At 42.8% G+C, this 20,234-nt stretch overlaps 1 protein-coding gene across 1 annotated transcript in view; it reads left to right on the top strand.

Moving 5' to 3' along the window:
• Nucleotides 1-17,227, top strand: part of LOC139765123 (carboxylesterase 4A-like) — a 107,311-nt gene extending 90,084 nt beyond the window's left edge. The window contains 3 exon segments of the mRNA XM_071692313.1: nucleotides 2,881-2,979; nucleotides 6,848-6,960; nucleotides 13,576-17,227. Coding sequence (XP_071548414.1) covers nucleotides 2,881-2,979; nucleotides 6,848-6,960; nucleotides 13,576-13,826 — 463 coding nt within the window. The 3' untranslated portion in view covers nucleotides 13,827-17,227.
• Nucleotides 17,228-20,234: the final 3,007 nt, after the last annotated feature.

Genomic DNA, 20,234 nt, shown 5'->3' with positions numbered 1-20,234 from the left:
TCAGTGATCGCCCATCTTGAAGCTTCCCGTCCCTCTTCTTAAGTATAAACAACAGTTCCTCATTACTTATACGGAAATAAATTCTTGTTCTTAAGTAAAAACAACAATTTCTGATTACTTAAACGGAAATAAATTCTTGTTCTTATGTATAAACAACAATTTCTGATTACTTATACGGAAATAAATTCTTGTTCTTAAGTATAAACAAGAATTTCTCATTACTTATACGGAAATAAATTCTTGTTCTTAAGTATAAACAAGAATTTCTCATTACTTATACGGAAATAAAAGAATTTCGAATGAAAGTTACGTGAGAAAATGTAGAAAATGTATTTTTTCCTAAAGACAAAAGTCTCCATTTATCTCACGAACGATACCTGTATTTCCAGATGTAAGAATCCAGAGCGTTCTTTCGCATTTTTATGGAATCCAGGAAGAAAAGCTGGAAATCTTTTGGAACATATTCCAGGTGAAGGAAGAAAAAAAATCTTCCTTCACTTGACCCTGGAAGATGATTTGACAAGCGTTTGTCAACCTGGAAGATAATGCAACTGGCATTTTTTTTTTTTCTAACCTTGAAGGCGATGTGATCGAAGCTTATTGACTTGGTAGATGATGTGACTGACAGTTTTTTAAACCTGGAAGAAAATATGGTCGGTTCTTATGGATCTGATAGATAATATGAGTGGCGCTTATTGACCTGGTAGAGAATATGACTGGCGCTTATTGACCAGAGGAAGGTAACATATCTGGATGGGGCTAAAACATCTTAAATGAAGCAACATGAACCTCCTTTGCCGAGGCATCACACAAACAAGAAAACAAAAGAAAAAAAATCAAAAGCGAAAAACTTCAAGACAGGTCATGTTTCACTGTCCTTAATCTCCTTGCATCTTATGGGGAGAGAGAGAGAGAGAGAGAGAGAGAGAGAGAGAGAGAGAGAGAGAGAGAGAGAGAGAGAGAGAGAGAGAGAGAGGAAAATTAAAAAGTCTCAAGAACTCAAAAAATCATCCCATTGTAAGCACAAAAATGACAACAGTACGTGATATGATAATAATAAAAATAATGATAATAATATGCCATTGCAATCGATTTCCAATCATTCCTCCAGTATCTTCCTAGACAACACCATGGGTCATGATGACTTCCACAACTCCACTCAATGACAAGTGATAAGATTGATAATGATAAAAGTCTTATCAAACTAAACCCATTATCGCTACTGGAATGGGATATTTGTTACGAAAAAAAAAGTGACATCAGAGTGAAACATTGTTTCATAGCAGAGAGGAACTGCTGGTGAGGATCTTTACTCTACTTGTTCTCCGAATACAGAGATCGGTAGATGAGGAAGCCACGCACTCGCATCTTGGCCCAGAACCCATGGATTCGCTCTCATCTTACTTGCCCTTGACACAAGACACGCACACAGGACTGCTTCCGTCCACTGCTATGATTAATGACAGACGGAGGAGTGACAGTAACCATTGAGACGGGGGACACCACGCTGATTTATCCGTCAAAGGAAGACAGGATGACAGGAGGAATAAAAGAGCAAATATCTGTTGATTCAGAATGATAAGAGAACTGTGACCTGGCTGATTGATGGTATGATTCGAATGGCTATCTCCAAGCACAATGTCTGAGCCCTAGTTCGTGAGGCATAATCAGTCGATATTATAACCCAAACATCTGGAAACTTGTAGACATAATACCGATCTTGAATCTCCATAAATCCTCCAACTTTCTCCTACAACAATAACCTTGAAAAAAGAAAAGGATGAAGCAAACCAGTCAACCGCGGATACAGACCCAATTCCTCCACCACCACCACACCTCATCCAAACCTAAGGGGAACGCAGTCGTACGTATGCCTTTGTTGGAAACTACAATGAAATTCGTTCTCAGTCTCCGGATGTCTCTTGAAGACGAGGAACACGAGGTTAGGTTAGTTGGTGACTCCATCATCCGGGGTTCACATTGAGAGGGTTGGGTTTTACGCCAGGAACGCCTCCTCAACCTTACACGATTTTACTCTCCGTGTTCCAAGATAGACGAAGTGCCTGAGATGGTAGAGATGGTGAGGGGAGGGAGATCTGGTGTGTAGCGGTGGTTGTGCTGAGAGTAATGCGCTTTTCATTTGTTGTGTGATTAGTACATGCTTGAGGAAAGATCAGTATAGCTTCTGGAGGTATATATCGCCAGCACCTTCGTCGGTAATTAGGAACAAGATTAATAACATTATGATGGTAGGATCAGCACTGCAAAGGCCTTTTTGAGTACACCGTTGAGTATCAGTGGTAAACAGATGGGTTTGAATGGTATAATTCTTCTTTAATTATATAGACCCTAAGGCAACTTTGATGTGGCTCCTACAGCTTCAAGGCACCTACGCTACAATCAGTAGCAGCAAAAATGTCAAGACTCCTTTGGAGGGAGAGACTGTTGGACGAGATTATTCTAGTCAATCATAGCGATCGTAGGGTAATGAAGTCTCGGATTTTTGAGAGATGGTCACCGTTCAGTAATGGTTTCGTTTGAGCGGATTATCTTATGAAAAAGTGCGTTCAAGAACCGCGGAATTTAACGATTTACTGAAAGGGACGCTAGTAAGGCAAGAGCTCCGCAGATGGTCAGAATATTATAGAGAACGCAAGGAAACTCTTACTCCTTGAGCATAACATCTCCAGTACGAATGCATTAACGAACCATTGATAAGGCTCTACGTATACGAGGAAAGAGCCTTTGATCATATTATCTCTCCTTCTCTAATTCACACCCATATTTAAAGAAGAATAAAAAAATCCTCCCTAATTCCAGTGTCTTCTGCCCGAACGAACAGTTGAATGTTCCTAACACTTTCGATCTTCTATCTTCCAGCAGGTCTCCTTCCAGCACACTGAAGAGACCCAAATCCCCCGGGCCGCTGACGTCGCAAGGCTCTTTCCGATCACCCCATGGCGTCGCCACCATTAGCAGGTCAGCCAGTCCCCTTGTAACACAAGCAATCCTTCCCTCAGTCCTAGTCTCTGGCCTTCCATCTAGCAATCTTCCCTCAGTTCCTAGTCTCTGGCCTTCCATCTAGCAATCCTTCCCTCAGTTCCTAGTCTCTGGCCTTCCATCTAGCAGTCCTTCCCTCAGTCCTAGTCTCTGGCCTTCCATCTAGCAATCCTTCCTTCAGTCCTAGTCTCTGGCCTTCCATCTAGCAATCCTTCCTTCAGTCCTAGTCTCTGGTCTTCCATCTAGCAATCCTTCCATCAGTCCTAGTCTCTGTCCTTCCATTTGCATGATGTGAGAACCAAGGTTCATCATCATATCAGTGGTTCTTACTTGAATTCTACGTTTTTTTTTTATATTACTTTGAGAATTCATATGTGACAGTAGAATTGAACTCCATTGTAAATTCTTTGAAATGTCCCTATGATAACTCTCCCCCTCTCAATAAATTAGTCTTTTAGGTCACTCCTCGTAACAGCTCTCTTAACCATGAAATCTAGGCGGGCCACCGTAATGACTTCTGAGTGTGGAGAGTCTCTTCTCAAGGGTCCTTATATAATTCATCTCCACCCAACACGAAGCGGCTCCTCGTATAGGCTCAATCCCCAGCAACTTTCGGACTATAAAGTCTTAAAAGGTTTCAGTAATAACTCTCTTCATCCTGGGATCTCTCACACAGGTACCAAGGATACGGTAGAATCTTCCTGTAATATCTATCAACACACTGACGTTACTTACAAGCCTCTCTGTAATAACTCTCCCCCTACAGTTGTGTCTCTGACAGGCCTTTCAATAAGTTATTTTTTCACCAGTGGTGTCTCAAGCTGCCCACTTTCTCCTAAATCGACAGGCCTTTAAATGAGTTATTTTCTCACTAATGGTGTCTCAAGCTGCCCCACTTTCTCCTAACTCGACAGGCCTTTCAATAAGTTATTTTCTCACCAGTGGTGTCTCAAGCTGCTACCCACTTTCTCCTAACTCGACAGGCCTTTCAATAAGTTATTTTCTCACCAGTGGTGTCTCAAGCTGCTACCCACTTTCTCCTAACTCGACAGGCCTTTCAATAAGTTATTTTCTCACCAGTGGTGTATCAAGCTACTTCCCACTTTCTCCTAACTCATCTACAGACACAGTGACACATCCCATCAGATCCATTAGATCCCATTAGATCCATACGCCATAAAGTTCATCATATTGGAGTGTCTCAGGCCAGCAACTCGTACAGTAACTCCCTATCGTTGAATCTCCCTCATAACTCCCTCATACTTCTAACTCCCTGTCGTTGAATCTCCCCCATAGCTCCCTCATACTCTAACTCCCCATTAATTGGGATTTGCCCCCCAGCAGATACTTCTACACAAGAGATCATATGATACAGAAACATTTTACCGGTTTAATGATCAAACCCAACAATCATTTCAGATTTTTACCCTGTAGTTGGATAATTTGAGTCAGAAACTCGCCATGAAAAAAATCTGAATTTTAAAAACTATCAAAAAAATGTCAATTTTACAAACATTTACTGTTACTCTGAGCAAAATTTATATCTCTCGTAATCATTGAGTCTAGCAGATAAAATATACAACCTGTATCCTTGAAGTTTACAAGCCTAAGTCACAATGGAATACAAAGCTAGAGTAAATTGTTGTTGTACCTTTCAGGGGAATACGGAGCTTGACCACATAAACCATACGTGTTATACCCTCACGAGTGCGGCCACAAAACATTTCTCCTCCTGCTCAGTTATCTGTAGCCAACATATGACATTTTTCAGTAGGGAGGAGAGGGCGTCAGAGAGTTTAGGTTAGTAAAGCCATTGTGGTTATTGCCCAAAGAAAAAAGATATTTCAAGCTGAGAAAACATTGAGGGTGGACGTATTTTTCCATGCGTCAGTGAAATCAGAGATGTAATCTTTCTTTCTCACATTTCTTTCCTCTTTCCACATCTTGAATTATTTCATCACTGGACTGATGAAATGTATCAGTAATGAGACTATGTTTCATTCCCATGGTTCTATAGAATATTATGGAATAAAGATGTAGAATGGATTGCCCCTTGTTCATTGTAGGATGAATGGCAACTAGGACGTGTATATCTACTCTTAAATCATATTCACTCTTAAAGGACATATTCTGGGGAAAGGACGAAATAGCTCGTATTTGCATACACAGTTGTGCAAGTACTATTACATAAACTTATATCACCGTTTTTTATGATAAATACGTAAATTAGGATAGATGATATTTTCATGTGTTTAGGCATATTTCATAATGCCATCCTCCAATGGCTCTATGAAGTTAATTCTTAGTAGTGTTGGTGTACAATCCGCCTATCATAGTCGTATGGGTTCTTGAGTGTGTTTTTTTGTGCTATCTTTCGTTCTGTATGGTATGATAGGCTAATAGTCTAACTGGAAGCAAGTTAGACTATCGAAGGTATGCAAGCTAGTATATAAGTCGTCCTGAACACAGACTTAATTCACACAATCCTCTATCTGTTATGTTATTTCAGTTATTCCATATACGACAGTGTTGTACTCTCCTCCTGTGCTGGGATAATGCCTTTCGAAGGTCTTTAACTGTTTTTCTGACACGACTCCGCTCGTCTGTCTCATTCTGTTTCGTTCCTGAACGGATATATGACTCCCACCTTCATACAAAAATAACATGCAACTGCATTTTATATTTCTGTATATCACATGTTAGTTTATATATATATATATATATATATATATATATATATATATATATATATATATATATATATATATATATATATATATATATTCTCCTCTCTTTTGAGGGAGAAAAAACACAAAAAAATCATAATTACCAGAACCTTAAGAATTTTCTTGAGCTTCTGTGATAGACACTTGCTTGCTTTTATGCCATTAATTGTTATCATCAAAATCCTGATTTACCTTATCGAAAGACCACTCGCTCTCAGACACCTCAACCTGCTGTATAAAGCTTCCTTTGCACTGAGCTAAGGTAGATTTTTACTTTTAGAGTCATTTTACTTTTGATTATCATGTTCGGCATCAGTACCCAGCCCCCATACTATATCTGGACGAGTTCCCACCCTGTGAAGTGATTCTCTACAGCCAATGAATATCCCTCGCCGGAATATTGTGTCTTGCCTTTGAAAAGACTCGTCCATAAATCGCGTTTGCCTTTCACGAGCCCCTCACCAAGCCTTACTTACCTCATCACCTCCGGTACTCAACCGACGCGTTCCTAACTCCACTCCACCTCAACTACCCGACGGAGGTGACCCTCTCAACACGTCCCCATCATTATCTCTCATGATCTCCTCGTCTAGGATCTCTCTCTCTCTCTCTCTCCAACAGGTACCCCATCATTATCTCACCACATCTCCCCCAAAAAGGTCTTCAACTGGCACTATTATAACTCCCTTGCTGGGGTATCTCCCTGTACACACATTGTTGCTGCACTCATACCCTCATACCTCCTCCCTCTAACCTACCCGCTGGGGGTGTGTGTGTCTCCCCAACACTTTATCGCTGCCTTAACTCCCTCCATCATCATCCCCGCCTCTATCCTCCCCACTGGTTTTGTCTCCCCAAACATATTATAATTGCATTACCTCCCTCCATCCCAACCCTCCGCGCGCCTCTAACCTCCCCACTGGGGGTGTGTGTGTCTCCCCAACACATGATCGCTGCACGAACTCCCTCCATCATCATCATCCTCGACTCTTAAACCCTCTCCCACTGATGTGTCCCTCCACCCAACACATGATCGCTGCACGAACTCCCTCCCTCCCTCCCTCCCTCCCTCCACCCCCCCGCGCCTCTAACCTCCCTCCACTGGTGTGTCTCCCCAACAGATCCCCGAGGGGTGGCGGGGGCGGCCACAGAGAGACGTCGTTCACGGTGGAACCGCCCACGTTGCTCCGAGATGGAGATTCGCGCCCGCGCGCCCAGTCTGTTGCGACGTTTGGTGAGGCGCACTGCACTCTTTAATAGTTAGGTTTTATTTATACTATTATTGCTATCCTCATTACTACTACTACTACTGCAACTACTGCCATCACTACTACTACTACTACTACTACTACTACTACTACTACTACTACTACTACTGCAACTACTACCACTACTACTGCTACCACTACTACTTTCCGCCACTCGCTGTGTGGGTACAGTGAGGTGCTGTTTACCGAGTGGGTGTTCCATGCGATGGGGGGTCACAGCAGATCCTGGTTTCCCTCCCCACCTGTGATTCCTGGGTCACACCTAATGTCTACGGGTGGTCACATTTGCAGTCTAGAGGTCAAAACTGAGGCCCAGGGTTACGCATCTAGTTCCAGGGTCACGCCTGTTGAGCGTTAGGGTGTCATACTTGGGGCAAGAGGTCACACGTGGTTTACACCTGTGGTTCGGAGATCACACCTGTTGAATAGAGGTCACATCCGTGGTACAGGATTACACTTGTAGCCCATGGGTCACGCGTGAGCCAGAGGTCACACCTATGCCCCAATGGTCGCATCTACATACTAAGGAAACACTTGTAGCCTCACAGCTCTCCTCAAGGGTCATTACTGAGGCATAGGTTTCACACCTGCACACTAGAGGTCACACCAGAAGCCGCTGGAAAACACCTGTTGCTTTGAGGGTCACATTTGAAGCCCAGGGAAAACACACAGACATACTGCAAGGGGTCACATCTATTGAATCGCGAACACACCTGCAGTCCAGAGGCCACGCCGATATAATGCAGCCTGAGGGTCGTATCTGTGACCTATTGGGTCATATGATCACCTCAGAGGTCACACTTCATGCCCAGGAAGCACACCAGGCATCCCCAGAAGTCTTGCATGAAAACCCCAAAAAAGGGGCGTACATGTGACCCAGTAGCCACACCTAAATCCCAAGGGTCACAGATGAAGCCCAGGGGACACACCTGAAACCCAAAGGGTCACAAATGAAGCCCATGGGTCACCCCTGAAGCTACACACACACACACACACACACACACACCTACGACCCAGGGAGAGGGGGGTTTGAGGTCACACCAGATAATGGAGTGGGTGTCGGCATGCGACCCAGGGAGAAGGGGGTTGGAGGTCAAACCAATTAATGGAGTGGGTGTCGGCATTGTAGGGTGTAGGGTGTAGTATGACCAGAGCCGTGTACTGCCGGAGGTGGTGGTGACCTTCCATCAATCAGACAACGACCGACTTGTATCATACATCACTTCTACAGTTTCTCTCTTCTGGGTTTGTTTTTATACGTTCTCTAAATCCTCTTGGCTTCGCAGTGCTTTTAACTTAAGTTCTTGATGGTTTACTCTCAACCCCTCCCGATCATCATACATACTGTATATATATATTTTTTTTTCATACTATTTGCCGTTTCCCACGTTAGCGAGGTAGCGTTAAGAACAGAGGACTGAGCCTTTGAGGGATATGAAAGTGCACTTCCGTATAACATACAAACCCCCAACAGTTACCGGGATCGAACCTGGGAGGCGAGGGCACTACTGCTTAGCTATGATCATAGCCTCATAGCCTAGCAGTAGCGCTCCCGCCTGCCATGCAGGGGTCCCGGGTTCGATCCTGGCTGTTGGAGGTTTGTATATTATACACCAGTTATGGCCATTTGAGACGATGGGAAAGTCAAGTAGTATAACTAGAGGTTATTAGGATTTGTAGGCCTGATTATGTAATGTGATAAGGTTGTAGAAATGAGGGAAGAAAAAGGAGAATTCACACATTTACTCTACGAGTTAAGTAGGAGGAAACATAATGACCCATCCTCAAGCGAGTGTTCTCCGAAAAAAAACTATGGGAAGCACCTGCCATTTGCGTTCCGCTGGTCCTTGATTTTTATTCTGGATAAGTGAATGGTGGAGGGGCCTCACCAGATATATAAGCATCACTCCACACAGGGGCGAAAAAGATCCCTGTAGACATTGCATTAATGCTCAAAATAAAATTAGGGCAGCTTTATAACACCCCCACAGCTTTTCCCTCATATTTTTTCCCTGTTATTGCTTAGCAATGATTTTTAGCTGCTATTGTTTCTGTTGTTGAAATTCATCTACCCTTTTCTTCTCGCTCTCACAATCTTTCTTCTTAATCATCCTCTTCTAATTTTCTTTCCACTTTACATATCCATAGCATGCTTAAGTCCTTATACCATACCATTACTCCACACCTCCCCTTCCATTCACATTTTGTAGATATTGAATTACATATCCGATGCACTTTTTTTTTCATCTTTTGGGTTACGCCATTAACGTAATGGTAAATAAGACTCAGGTCTGTTCATAGTCGAAGCAAATATTAAAATTTGCACCACATATGTACAGAGAAAAACTGGCGTGTAATCGCCCAGTTAGTACGCAATTTTAACAACCATTTATAGGACACCAGGTCACCAAACGGCTGGTCACACATGCGCGCGGTACAAGGCTGTTGTCATCTGTGTATTCATTGTATATATCGGCACAGCACCTCATTCTACACGACCTATTATTTTTTTTTCTTTTTTTTTTGTTTCTGACTTCCTACATGCCTTTCCTGTACGTATGGTAATTATGAATTGATATTTCATCTCTCTAAGTGTCCAAGGATCTCTTCCCTTGAAAAAGTCGTGGTGTTATTCCTGGAACCCCTCTTTTTTTTTTTTCACTAAGGCTGCGCTACTTCCAGTAGCAGGGATAGTATGGAAATCTTCAGAATGTGAAGTTTTTCGACGAGACTGTACTCCCTTCCGTCAACAGACGATGATGATACGAGCCGAAGGTGACTTTTCACTCGCGGCGCAAACACATGCAGGATAGGCCGGGAGCGCCTTTGAATTCATATATATATATATATATATTTATATCTTTGTGCGCATGTACTTTTTTTGTTACTCTCTCATGGATGAACCTTAGGACTTAGAAGGCTAAATATTAGATAATCGTACTTCACAATCTAGGAAAGGTTTTGGGCCACCATCCACCTAAGGTTTTCCCAAGTGGCTTGTGTCCTTTGGCTGCCACTCCCTCACGGCCAGACTGTAACACCCACAAGGGCTTTTGGATGTACGTACTTCAGAATGTGGTCAGGATTTTTAAGCTACCGCACGTTAGCATTGAAGGCCATTTGTAGTGAGGACCCGTAGCATTTAAAGGCCCAGAGGTTTTGGTGTTGGCTATTTTGAGGCCAGCAAAGGCCGCTTGACAGAAGGCTTACAAATTGTTATAATGGTCGGATCCAAGGGTAAGAAACCCTTCTTCAAAGGCCAACAAAGGTCACCTTTTTAGATTCAAAGTCACAACAGCCATGTTTTCCCATGGAGCGCCAGGTATCATATACATATATATATATATATATATATATATATATATATATATATATATATATATATATATATATTCTTAAAGGACTACTCATACCTCTGGACAGAGAGCAGAATCCAAACAAAATTACTCGAAAATTTCCACCCCCAGCCAACCACCCAACATACACCAGCACAATCATTGAACAACCTAACACAAATGGTAGTGAAAATAGAGTAAGGCATATTTGCCTTTAGGAAGGGAGGAGAATGACTGAGTTCCCAGTGGAGATGCGTTTGAGTCAAGGATGTGTGAGTGATAAGGGAGGTTCATGCGCGGGTCATGGAGCAAGGCGTAGTCTCACAGTATATTGGGGTTGAGGGAGTATAGGAGGTGGGTTCGATGTCGTTTGCAGATGATGCAAGTTTTGTCGCAGACTCTGAAGAGAGAGAAACTCCAACACCTGCTGAGGGTCTGGGAGAGAGTGTGAGAGAAGAAAGTTGAAAGTAAATGTAAACAAAAGCAAGGTAATGGGGAGGAATGAAGGGATGAGACAAGATAGTTTGAATGCGAGTTTGAGTAAGAGGGACATTGAGAAAGTAGAATGTTTTAGTTACACAAAAGGGGATGTGGTAGCAGATGGAACCATGGGGAAATGAAGGGAATCATAGGATGCAAGACAGACGAAGATCCAGGTTACATTATGGTGTTGGTGGAAGGAGAGGTCAGTGTTGATTACTCAGTAAGGTATAATTTCTTCAAGTTTTGTAGGGACGCGTCTTGGGCCTTGAATGCTGAGGAAGGGCAAAAAGTAACTTAAGATGAAATGCTTGAGGACATTGTGTGGCATGAAGTAGGTAACTGCGTACGAAATGATGTTTTTAGAAACAGGTGTAATGCTGAACGGAACCTGGTTGAGACCATTGCTAGAATGGTTTGGACATATGAAGATGAGTGAAGAGAGATTGACGCAGAGGATCTGTGTGTCAGATGTGGTGGAAGCAAGTGGGATGAGGAGAACGAAGAGAAGATGAAGGGAAGAAATGAAGGAAGCTTTGAGTTTTCGTAGTCTAAAAATTCAAGGTGACGAAAGTAATGCTATGAATAAAATGAGTTAAAGCGATCTAGTATATGGAAAGGCGGGAAAGTGTGTGTGTGTGTGTGTGTGGGTGGGGGTATACTCATGTAAGGCTCTACCATGGAATATGTAGCTCCGGTGTGGAGCAGTCTGTCTTGGAGGCTTGGTTGTGGATGAAAGTCTCTAGTTTCGGTACATTATACATGACAGCTAGAGATTGGATGTATGTAAATGAAGCCATTGCTCATATGTTCCTGACACGACCTCGCTAAACCAGGAGGGGCTAGTAGATACAAAAATAGATAAATGAATATATATATATATATATATATATATATATATATATATATATATATATATATATATATATATATATATATGAGAGCGCATATTTTACTTCCTTTCTGTCTATAAATGCGTGCATATGTGTATTTATGTGTGCATGTATGTATTTATATGCAATATGTGTCTTTATCTGTTCTATTTACTCAGCTGCCCGATTTTCGTGTGAGATTAGTTAGGGGCTAAATCGCCGTGTGACACTGTAGACTCTTGAAGTTGATAGACTTTGCAGACTGTCTCATAGTGTGAAGAAAGTGTTGCAATGTAGTGATTTAACGGTCTTGGCGCGTGAGAGCTGAGAGGAAAGATGGTAGAAGTGAACCCGATTGTAAAAAATAGGATAAAAGAATTCGATGACAGGAATTCACTGTTGGCAAGAGGCTGGAGAAGGGCTCGGAATCCTAAATATCCGTCGGCCCCTTTTTTTACCGAGAAGGAAGAGGAATGTATCCTCAGGGGTATCGGGGAGTCTTGATGGGTTTGCACCTGGCCTGGGAGAAGAAGGTATGGTGAGTGATGATGTTGAGTTTCAAAGAGGTGATGGTATCCCGCGGGATGTATGTGTCCTCCTGCCTTGATGCCTGGGTGTGGAACGTAGGTTGGCCAAGACGGAGGTACTGAGAAAGCTTAAGCAGTAGACATAGCTCCGGTATCATCTCGATTTAGAGAGAGAGAGGAGAAAAAGCAATCAGTGGCTGATGTTGATAGCAGGATAATACACAAGAAAAGAGGTGTTTGATATGGTAGATTAATTTTTTTGGAATGGGATGTGGCAAGAACATCTTAGAACCTATAGCCAAACCCCCATCGGTAAAGTGAGTGAAATGGCAACGTTCGAACAGCTATGAAATATCACGTTTTCGCGAAATGTCGAAACAAGCGAATGTAAAAGATAATCTAAGATAAAGACAGTATTTTCCTTTTAGTCTGGCTAACAAAGGCAGATATCACTTATCTCTCAATGGCATGATGAGCGAGCTATCATGCTGGGGTATTCCATAAGGGTGAAGGCATGATTAGCAACCTATCATACTGAGATGTCCCATATGGTTGGTAGCATATGTGAACTATCATGCTAGAATGTCCTGTACAGGTGATAGCATGATAAATTATCATACTGGGATCTCATATCATATCTAATTTATCATGTTGGGATCTCCCATAAGGGTTATGACATTATTAATATCCTATCATACTAGGATATCCCATATGGATGATGGCATGATATGCGAACAATCATGCTAAGGTGCCCGAAAAAGAACGTAAAGGTGATGAAATAAATTATGATGAGGTGGTATGTGGGGGAGGGGACGTAAATATGAAAGTCAAAATTACATTACGACACTTCTCTCTGTCTAATCTCTGTCTACTTAATGCATGCATTTATTACATTATTTGGATGTGTTTTACATAACTGTGATATAAGAAACTATCATGACCATTTTCTCAAAGTAATGTCACTCATTTTTCCTGATGGTCATTTTAATTTTCTTATTAATTGATTTTTATTCATATAGAATAGATCGGAAAAGTCTGGCTTTTTTTGTCTACAAGCTTTATATTACTGGATTAATTGTAAAATGATACTGATCTTGTGTTTATGAGTTTATGTTACTGTATTGTGTAAATTGATAATGATCTTGTGTTTATGAGTTAGTAGTATTTTCAGTAATTATGAAATGTAATTAGTGTGTATCATCATGCCTGGTTCCTGTGTAAGGTGGAGTTGCATCCTATTCTTCACTTCTTTTTTTTCCACTGCTCGAGGTGTAGCATGACCATCTTCACCTGTGTATGTGGTCTGCTTCACATGCTTCCCAGACTGTCGTTAGGCCTGCTTCACCTTCGTTGTTATCGTCCCACAGGTCACCAGGCAGGCCAAGGAGATGCACTAAGGGCGTGGTCAGTGCCCCGTGAGGTCTCACCGGGACAAGCTGCCGTTAGCAACATGGGCGTCACCGGGTGTGTGCTCGCGGGTGGCAACGACAACGGGCGGCCTAACGGGTGGGCGACTTTTGTGGGCGACGTGCCCGAGCCACCCCCGCCACCCAGGACCGCAACAATCCGCAGGGAGAAGAAAGTCACCATCCTAGACCAGGCCGTCCACAAGTTATGATGAACCCCCACACTCACTGCCGACACCAGCCGCGTCCTCCTTGCCCAGACCACTCAACTCTCCCTCTCTAGAACATCGCCTCACTGTCCCTTCCTTACCCTCGACAACCTCGCCATCCTTACCTGAATCACTTCACCCTTCTTTCCTAGACTACCTCACTCTGCCAATTTGGACGACCTCCCTATCCGTGCGTGCACCCACCGGTCCTTCATGATCTAGACGACTCCACTATCCATTTCCTTAGACCATATCATACTCTTTGCCTCGACTGTCCTATACCCCTCGCACCTAGACTACCCCTATCTCTTTCACTGAGAGTTCCCTTCGAACCTCCTCCTCCTCCTCCTCCTCCTCTCTACCTACACTCATCTGCCCTCCCATCCTCTCATCCCTCGACTGTTCCTCCCTCCCTCCCTACCTCCCTCACCCCGTGCTCCCTCGTCCCAACCCTCTGGACCATCTCAAATGCCCAGACCGTCAAACCTACCTTGCTTAGACATCCTTAACCCCACCACACACACCACCAGGTCTACCAAATATTGACCTCCAACTCACGGTATGTTTACTGCTCTTCTACCAGACGCCCAACACCTAAACGACCTCGGAGGTAAACTCACCTCTCCTTGAACCCAAAATTAAGATGCGGAAACTATAAACCACAGCTGTTAGTACAATATTGTGTATAATTACCAAACCTGTAAAGAATAATGCTTTATCTCCACCTTGTCTTCTCTTAACATTAGTATAACAGTCTGCTCCACAAGTATCACTAAGATGTTGGTTGATATTACATTGATTTAGTGTGTGTATGTAATGCCCATCATTTTTCTTTTTGTCCAGTATCTTCTCTGCTTTTCTCTCCTACAAACCCAATGAGAATTCTTCTGGAAACTTGGCTTAGACTTGAGTATGAACCACATCTATAGGATTAGTTTTGCTCTCCTCAGAGAAGTTGTCCTCGTATGGAAAACTTGAACTCTGCAGCTCATTAGGACCATTTTCTTTTACCTTATTTAAGATATTAGGAATGACATATTACACGTCCCACGCTCGGACCATCACCCATTGCGTTAATACCACGGCACCTTCCTCCAAACCACGCCTTCAGACCAGACACTAAACACCACGTCCTCACACTACACATCCAGGTAGGCCTTCGACCACAAATTCTTCACCACGACCAACACCTTTAGACCAAGCGTCTTGTCAGCCCCTATCTGTCTCAGACTATATACTTCCTGCCCCTTTTCTCACATCCTGCACATCTACCCTCCCTCCACACCTCATGATGCTCTGCCCTCCCACCACACCTCACTCTCTGCCCTCCCACCACACCTCACACCCTTTAGACTAAACCTCCCACCTTCAAAATCACAATCTTTCACGTCTCGCATCCCTTTTCCTCTTGATCCCCACCACCCACACACTCGTATCGCATCTCCCATCCTCAAGCTACACCTTGGGGCCTTCAGTCTGTTGTGCCTCTTCTGTTCCTAGACCAACACCTTACCACCCTGACGACATAACCCCATCCTCAGATGACACCTTCCGCCTGCAGACAATTCATTACCTTCCTCCGGACCAAAGAAGGATTGTAGTCAGAGAGGCGCTCCCTTTCTCCCATTCCTGGTGACCACAATGAGCCCAAACTCGCTGTATTATGTTAGAATGAATGAAAAAGATGAAACCATTAAACAGTGTCTCCGATCCTGTATATGTTATATGAGGCACTGGAGTGTGAGGAGTCCTGGCAGTGCCACGGTGACCAGAGTTCAGTGATTTACCCACGGCAGTGTAAAAAAAAAGAGATGAATGAGCTATTCTTGATAATTCCAGGGAAGAAAAAAAAAATGTAAATCACTTACGATAGTGTCCTCCGTGTTTTAAACGAACCACCTACAACAGTGCTAGAGTTATCCAATTGCCTATGACAGTGCCAGAGTTAAGTGATTCTCAAATGTCAGTTATGTATGATTTTTTACACTGCCAATTATGGAACAGCACATAACAATACCGAAGCAAAGTGCCCAACGCAGGAGTTATGGAACTGCACATGACGGCAGCAGAGTTAAGGAAACCAATCAAAAAAAAAGAAAGAGGAAAGTGAGGTGTGTATTGAAAGTGATAGTGAAGTGAACTTTTCATGAAAGCGACCTTTTAAGTTTAGCGCACCAGTCATGACAGTTGGAAGAAGAGAAAAAAAAAAAAAAAAGATGATAAACATTAAAAACACTCTGGCATTTTGAGAAACATTTCTGGATTAACGTATTTTTTGAGCCTGTATTTCTATGTGCAAAAAAAATGTGTGTTTCCGTACTCCCCCTCCCCTCCCCTCCCCCACCTTCAAATCCACCCCTTCCCGAAATGGTTCACACCATCACCACCGACCCCCCTTCACCTCCAGAACCACCTCCCCCAAACCTTCATAACTTTGTTCATTCTGGAACGTTTGTACAAGTTCCAGGGGTCGCTCCGTTACGAAGAGAAGAGACGCCGATGTACTGAAAATGGGGAAAATGGTGAGATTAAAGAACATGGGAAAGGAAGAAGAAGAAGAAGAGAAAACAGAATCAAAAGCAGATGAAGCCGGGTGTCGAGTGATGGTGACTGGCTCCGTCGAGTGATGGTGAATGGCTCCGTCGAGTGATGGTGAATGGCTCCGTCGAGTGATGGTGACTAGCTCTGTCGAGTGATGGTGACCGACTCCGTCGAGTGATGGTGATCGACTCCGTCGAGTGATGGTGACCGACTCCGTCGAGTGATGGTGATCGACTCCGTCGAGTGATGGTGATCGACTCCGTCGAGTGATGGTGACCGACTCCGTCGAGTGATGGTGACCGACTCCGTCGAGTGATGGTGTCGAGTGATGGTGAAAATCTCCGTTGAGTGGGAAGGGCGGCCGCCACCAGCCACAATCAACGGGCCAACAGTACACCAAACGGTTCGATCTTCCGTTGCAACGTTTTCACCCCTTAGTAAGCTTGACCAACTGAAAAGAACGAAGTGAAAATATCTTAGAAGATTGTTGTTCGAGAAGTTAGTATCAGAATCAATCTATTGATAATAAAAAAAAACAAGATTAATTTAGATGTTCTAAACTGAGGATAGATTTTTATCAACCTATACCTATACAAACCAAGGCAGCTAACCCAGTGGCATTTTGGTCCCGAAACGAAGGAACTTTGAGCGAAGTGTTTCGTCTCCTGAACTCGGTGTGAACTCTCAAGCTCCAGTGTATGTGTCATGCGCGTTCTACCTTGACGGCGAAGAGCAGAACACCTCAACTTGTCAGGGTTGTTCTGTTCGATGAATCAAGCTGGTTCGGTTATGTCCGTCTCCAAGCCATCGTTTTGTAACCAAATTCTGTTAAAATGTTCGTTGAGTAAATTAAGGGTTATGTACTTGGGCTCTTTCACTACCACCTTTCCTTCCACCCTCAAAGGGTAAGTACAGTTCAAACATAGAAAAGTTCTTTTTCTCATTACAGGTACAGTATTATTGTCTGTTCTTCTCTAGCTTCCGCACCGCCAGCTACAACCACAACCAAATATATATATATATATATATATATATATAAATATATATATATATATATATATATATATATATATATATAAAGCGTGTGTTGAAATCGTTTGGACGTATGGAGAGGATGAGTAAAGAGAGACTATTAAAGAGGATGCATGTGTCAGAAGTGGAGGGGGAAAGGAAGAGATAAGATCGAAGGTAAGGAGTGATATATACTTTGAGTTATCAGGGTCTGAACTTGCAGAGGGTGCAAGGCCGGAAAGGGTTAGAGTCAATTGGAGTGATGTGTTACACGGAGGGCCACGCGCTAGCAGTTGGCTGAACCATGGCATATGTAGTGCCTAGCGAAACCACGAAAACGTCTGTGGAAAAGGCGACACTGGTTTCGATGCCTTATACATAACAGTTAAACACTGGAAAGGAGTGTCGTTTCATTGTCTTTTCCTGACCCTGCCCTGCTAACGCGGGAAACGGCGAAAGAAGAAATATAGAAAAAAAAGTTGTATATATTCAAACATTTCAGTTAAAGTTATTAATCTGCGGTAGAACGAATATGCAGGTAACTGCCAAGCATTAACGTCCTGTTCAAATGAAATATCATTAAACTCCCACTCACGTGAATTTTTCTATTCGGCCCCCGAAATCCTGCGTAATGTGCTCTCATTTTGAGATGAAAAGTAATTTGCATTCAGAAGATTTCCCAGCTAAGTGGTTTTACAAGTAGGTGCCAGAGTTGGTTATAATTCCTCCTGCATTATCCCACTACACCACCCCCAACCCAACCCCACTCCAGCTCGTAACGGGTTGGAGGGCGTTTAAAAGCGGGTCCAGTTGATGGCCTTTTTTTTTGAGGGGAGGGGGTTGGCAAGTCTCCCCGAAAAGCTTAAGCTGTACTGCTCTCACACAGTCGACATGGGAACAGAAGTAAGCTTGAAAGACACGCGCGTTGATATCGTAAACCTAAAAAAAAGATTCCTAAAACTGATATTTTTCAAGAAAAAGAAAAATGAAAGTTTCGTATATGAACTCCTGTAGCTTGAAAGCCACAGTGTAGTGCCCAGCATACTTAACATCATTGTTATCTAAACGAAATTGAGGAAACTCTTTTCGTCTTATATTTGCTGAGACGGTGGAGGCAACTTTATGTACTTTCATTTTATATAAAGCGATTCCCGGATCATTACATATAACCATGGATAGTACGTTCGTTCCCCAGGATTCTATGCGACTAGGAAGTAAAAACTCTCTGTACAGATACACAATGACTAGCAACGTTAGGAAAAAAGACGAAGACAACTTCCAATTTTGCGACCTGCTGTTCCTCACCAGTTGCCTCGGCACTGTCCACCAAAGGGAAAGGGGGCTCTGTTTACACTGGCGGTGGATTAAAGAGCGAGGGATATGAACCTTGTACTGAGAACCATGGACATAAGACTGGTGTAAGGGAGTAAGACTGGTGTCACGTACAAATGAATCTACTCTGAAGAGGCGACTGATTTGGTAATATGATCAAAGCAAGAGGTGAACAGCAAAGGTAAGGCAGGAGCAACAGATAACCCAGGTGTCGTGTATAATTTGCATTACTGTGAGTGTCCTAGTCTCCATTTAAAATTGCATGTATCATGAACACCCTCCAATGTATGTGACACACATATCTACTCAGACAGTCTATATTATATACTTGCTATACATCGTTCTGAATGTTGTATACTCACAGTGGGTGTTGGAAGCCACACCCATAGTAGTAGTATTCGTGGAAATTTTGTCTTGCGTACGTATGGTAAGTAACTGTGAAGGTATTGCTGTGAAATATCCTTGATATTACACAGCAATGCTGTTCCGCAGAGTTAACAACAGGTTCGGTTGTTAACAAGGTATATTTATCACTCGAGTCACCCAGTTTGCTTGTTTATTCAAAGGAACGTATGGCCCTGGTCGTGTCCACACATTCATAATCATGTTTATGGGTGTCTCTCTGTTTATATTCGCATGACTGTTTATGTTCGCATGACTTTATGTTCGCATGACGACCACATATCCGTAATTATGTTTATAGGACTTTATTTATGTTTGTATGACAAAGTGAACCACACGTCGGTAATAAACAACCTCCAAATTACGTGTTATTTCGACTACGGCAGCTTTTGCACTCATTCGGTCCTTAATATTTTGACATGAATTGGTACTATTCAATAGAGGAAAATAGTGAGTGGCAACTGGGAGTGGAGTGGTGCCCGCGACCTATGGTGTGTGACTGGGTATAGTGAAAGGAGGATATGCCATGGCTGTATTTAACCTCCTTCAGTAACACGACGAATTGCGTTTTCTGTGAAGTGGTGGTAGACCGTGTTTTGATGACCGTTGGTGATATATTATATTTTATGGTTGTGAAAATGGGTCCAACTGGTCTCCTCTTTATTTTGTACACAGTGACCGATATGGTAAGGGTGTATATATTCGTCAAGACCATCTCAGGTATTTTGAGAAATGAAAAGATGAAGATGTGAGTGAGTTATGTGGTATCAAGTGTTGTGTATAAAGAGTGCGTGGAATTAAGGCTATGGAGGCTAACAACCCGAATGCAATTGAGGCAACTTGGAAGTATAGAGAGAGAGATTAAATTCAATCACAGACAACCTGTTACAAATGAATGGATCGATAAACTTGATTGTTAATGAACAAACGTGTACACGGATGTGAAGATACTCCGTTTATAAGTGCTTAGGACTGTATGATTAACCCGTAGAAGAAATGGGGGGTAAAGAAACGACCCTTAGCACAGGTTTAGTCAGCTGTTTTTGTGTGTTCTCATGGGTTCCACTCTTTCAAACAGATGCAAGTAAGGGGTAGTGCAACATTCTACGTACAATATTGACTAGG

Source organism: Panulirus ornatus, chromosome 52 (assembly GCF_036320965.1).
Source record: "Panulirus ornatus isolate Po-2019 chromosome 52, ASM3632096v1, whole genome shotgun sequence".
Taxonomy (NCBI): domain Eukaryota; kingdom Metazoa; phylum Arthropoda; class Malacostraca; order Decapoda; family Palinuridae; genus Panulirus; species Panulirus ornatus.
The sequence above is the reverse complement of the archived record's forward strand: the minus strand, read 5'-3'. Positions and strand labels throughout refer to the sequence as shown.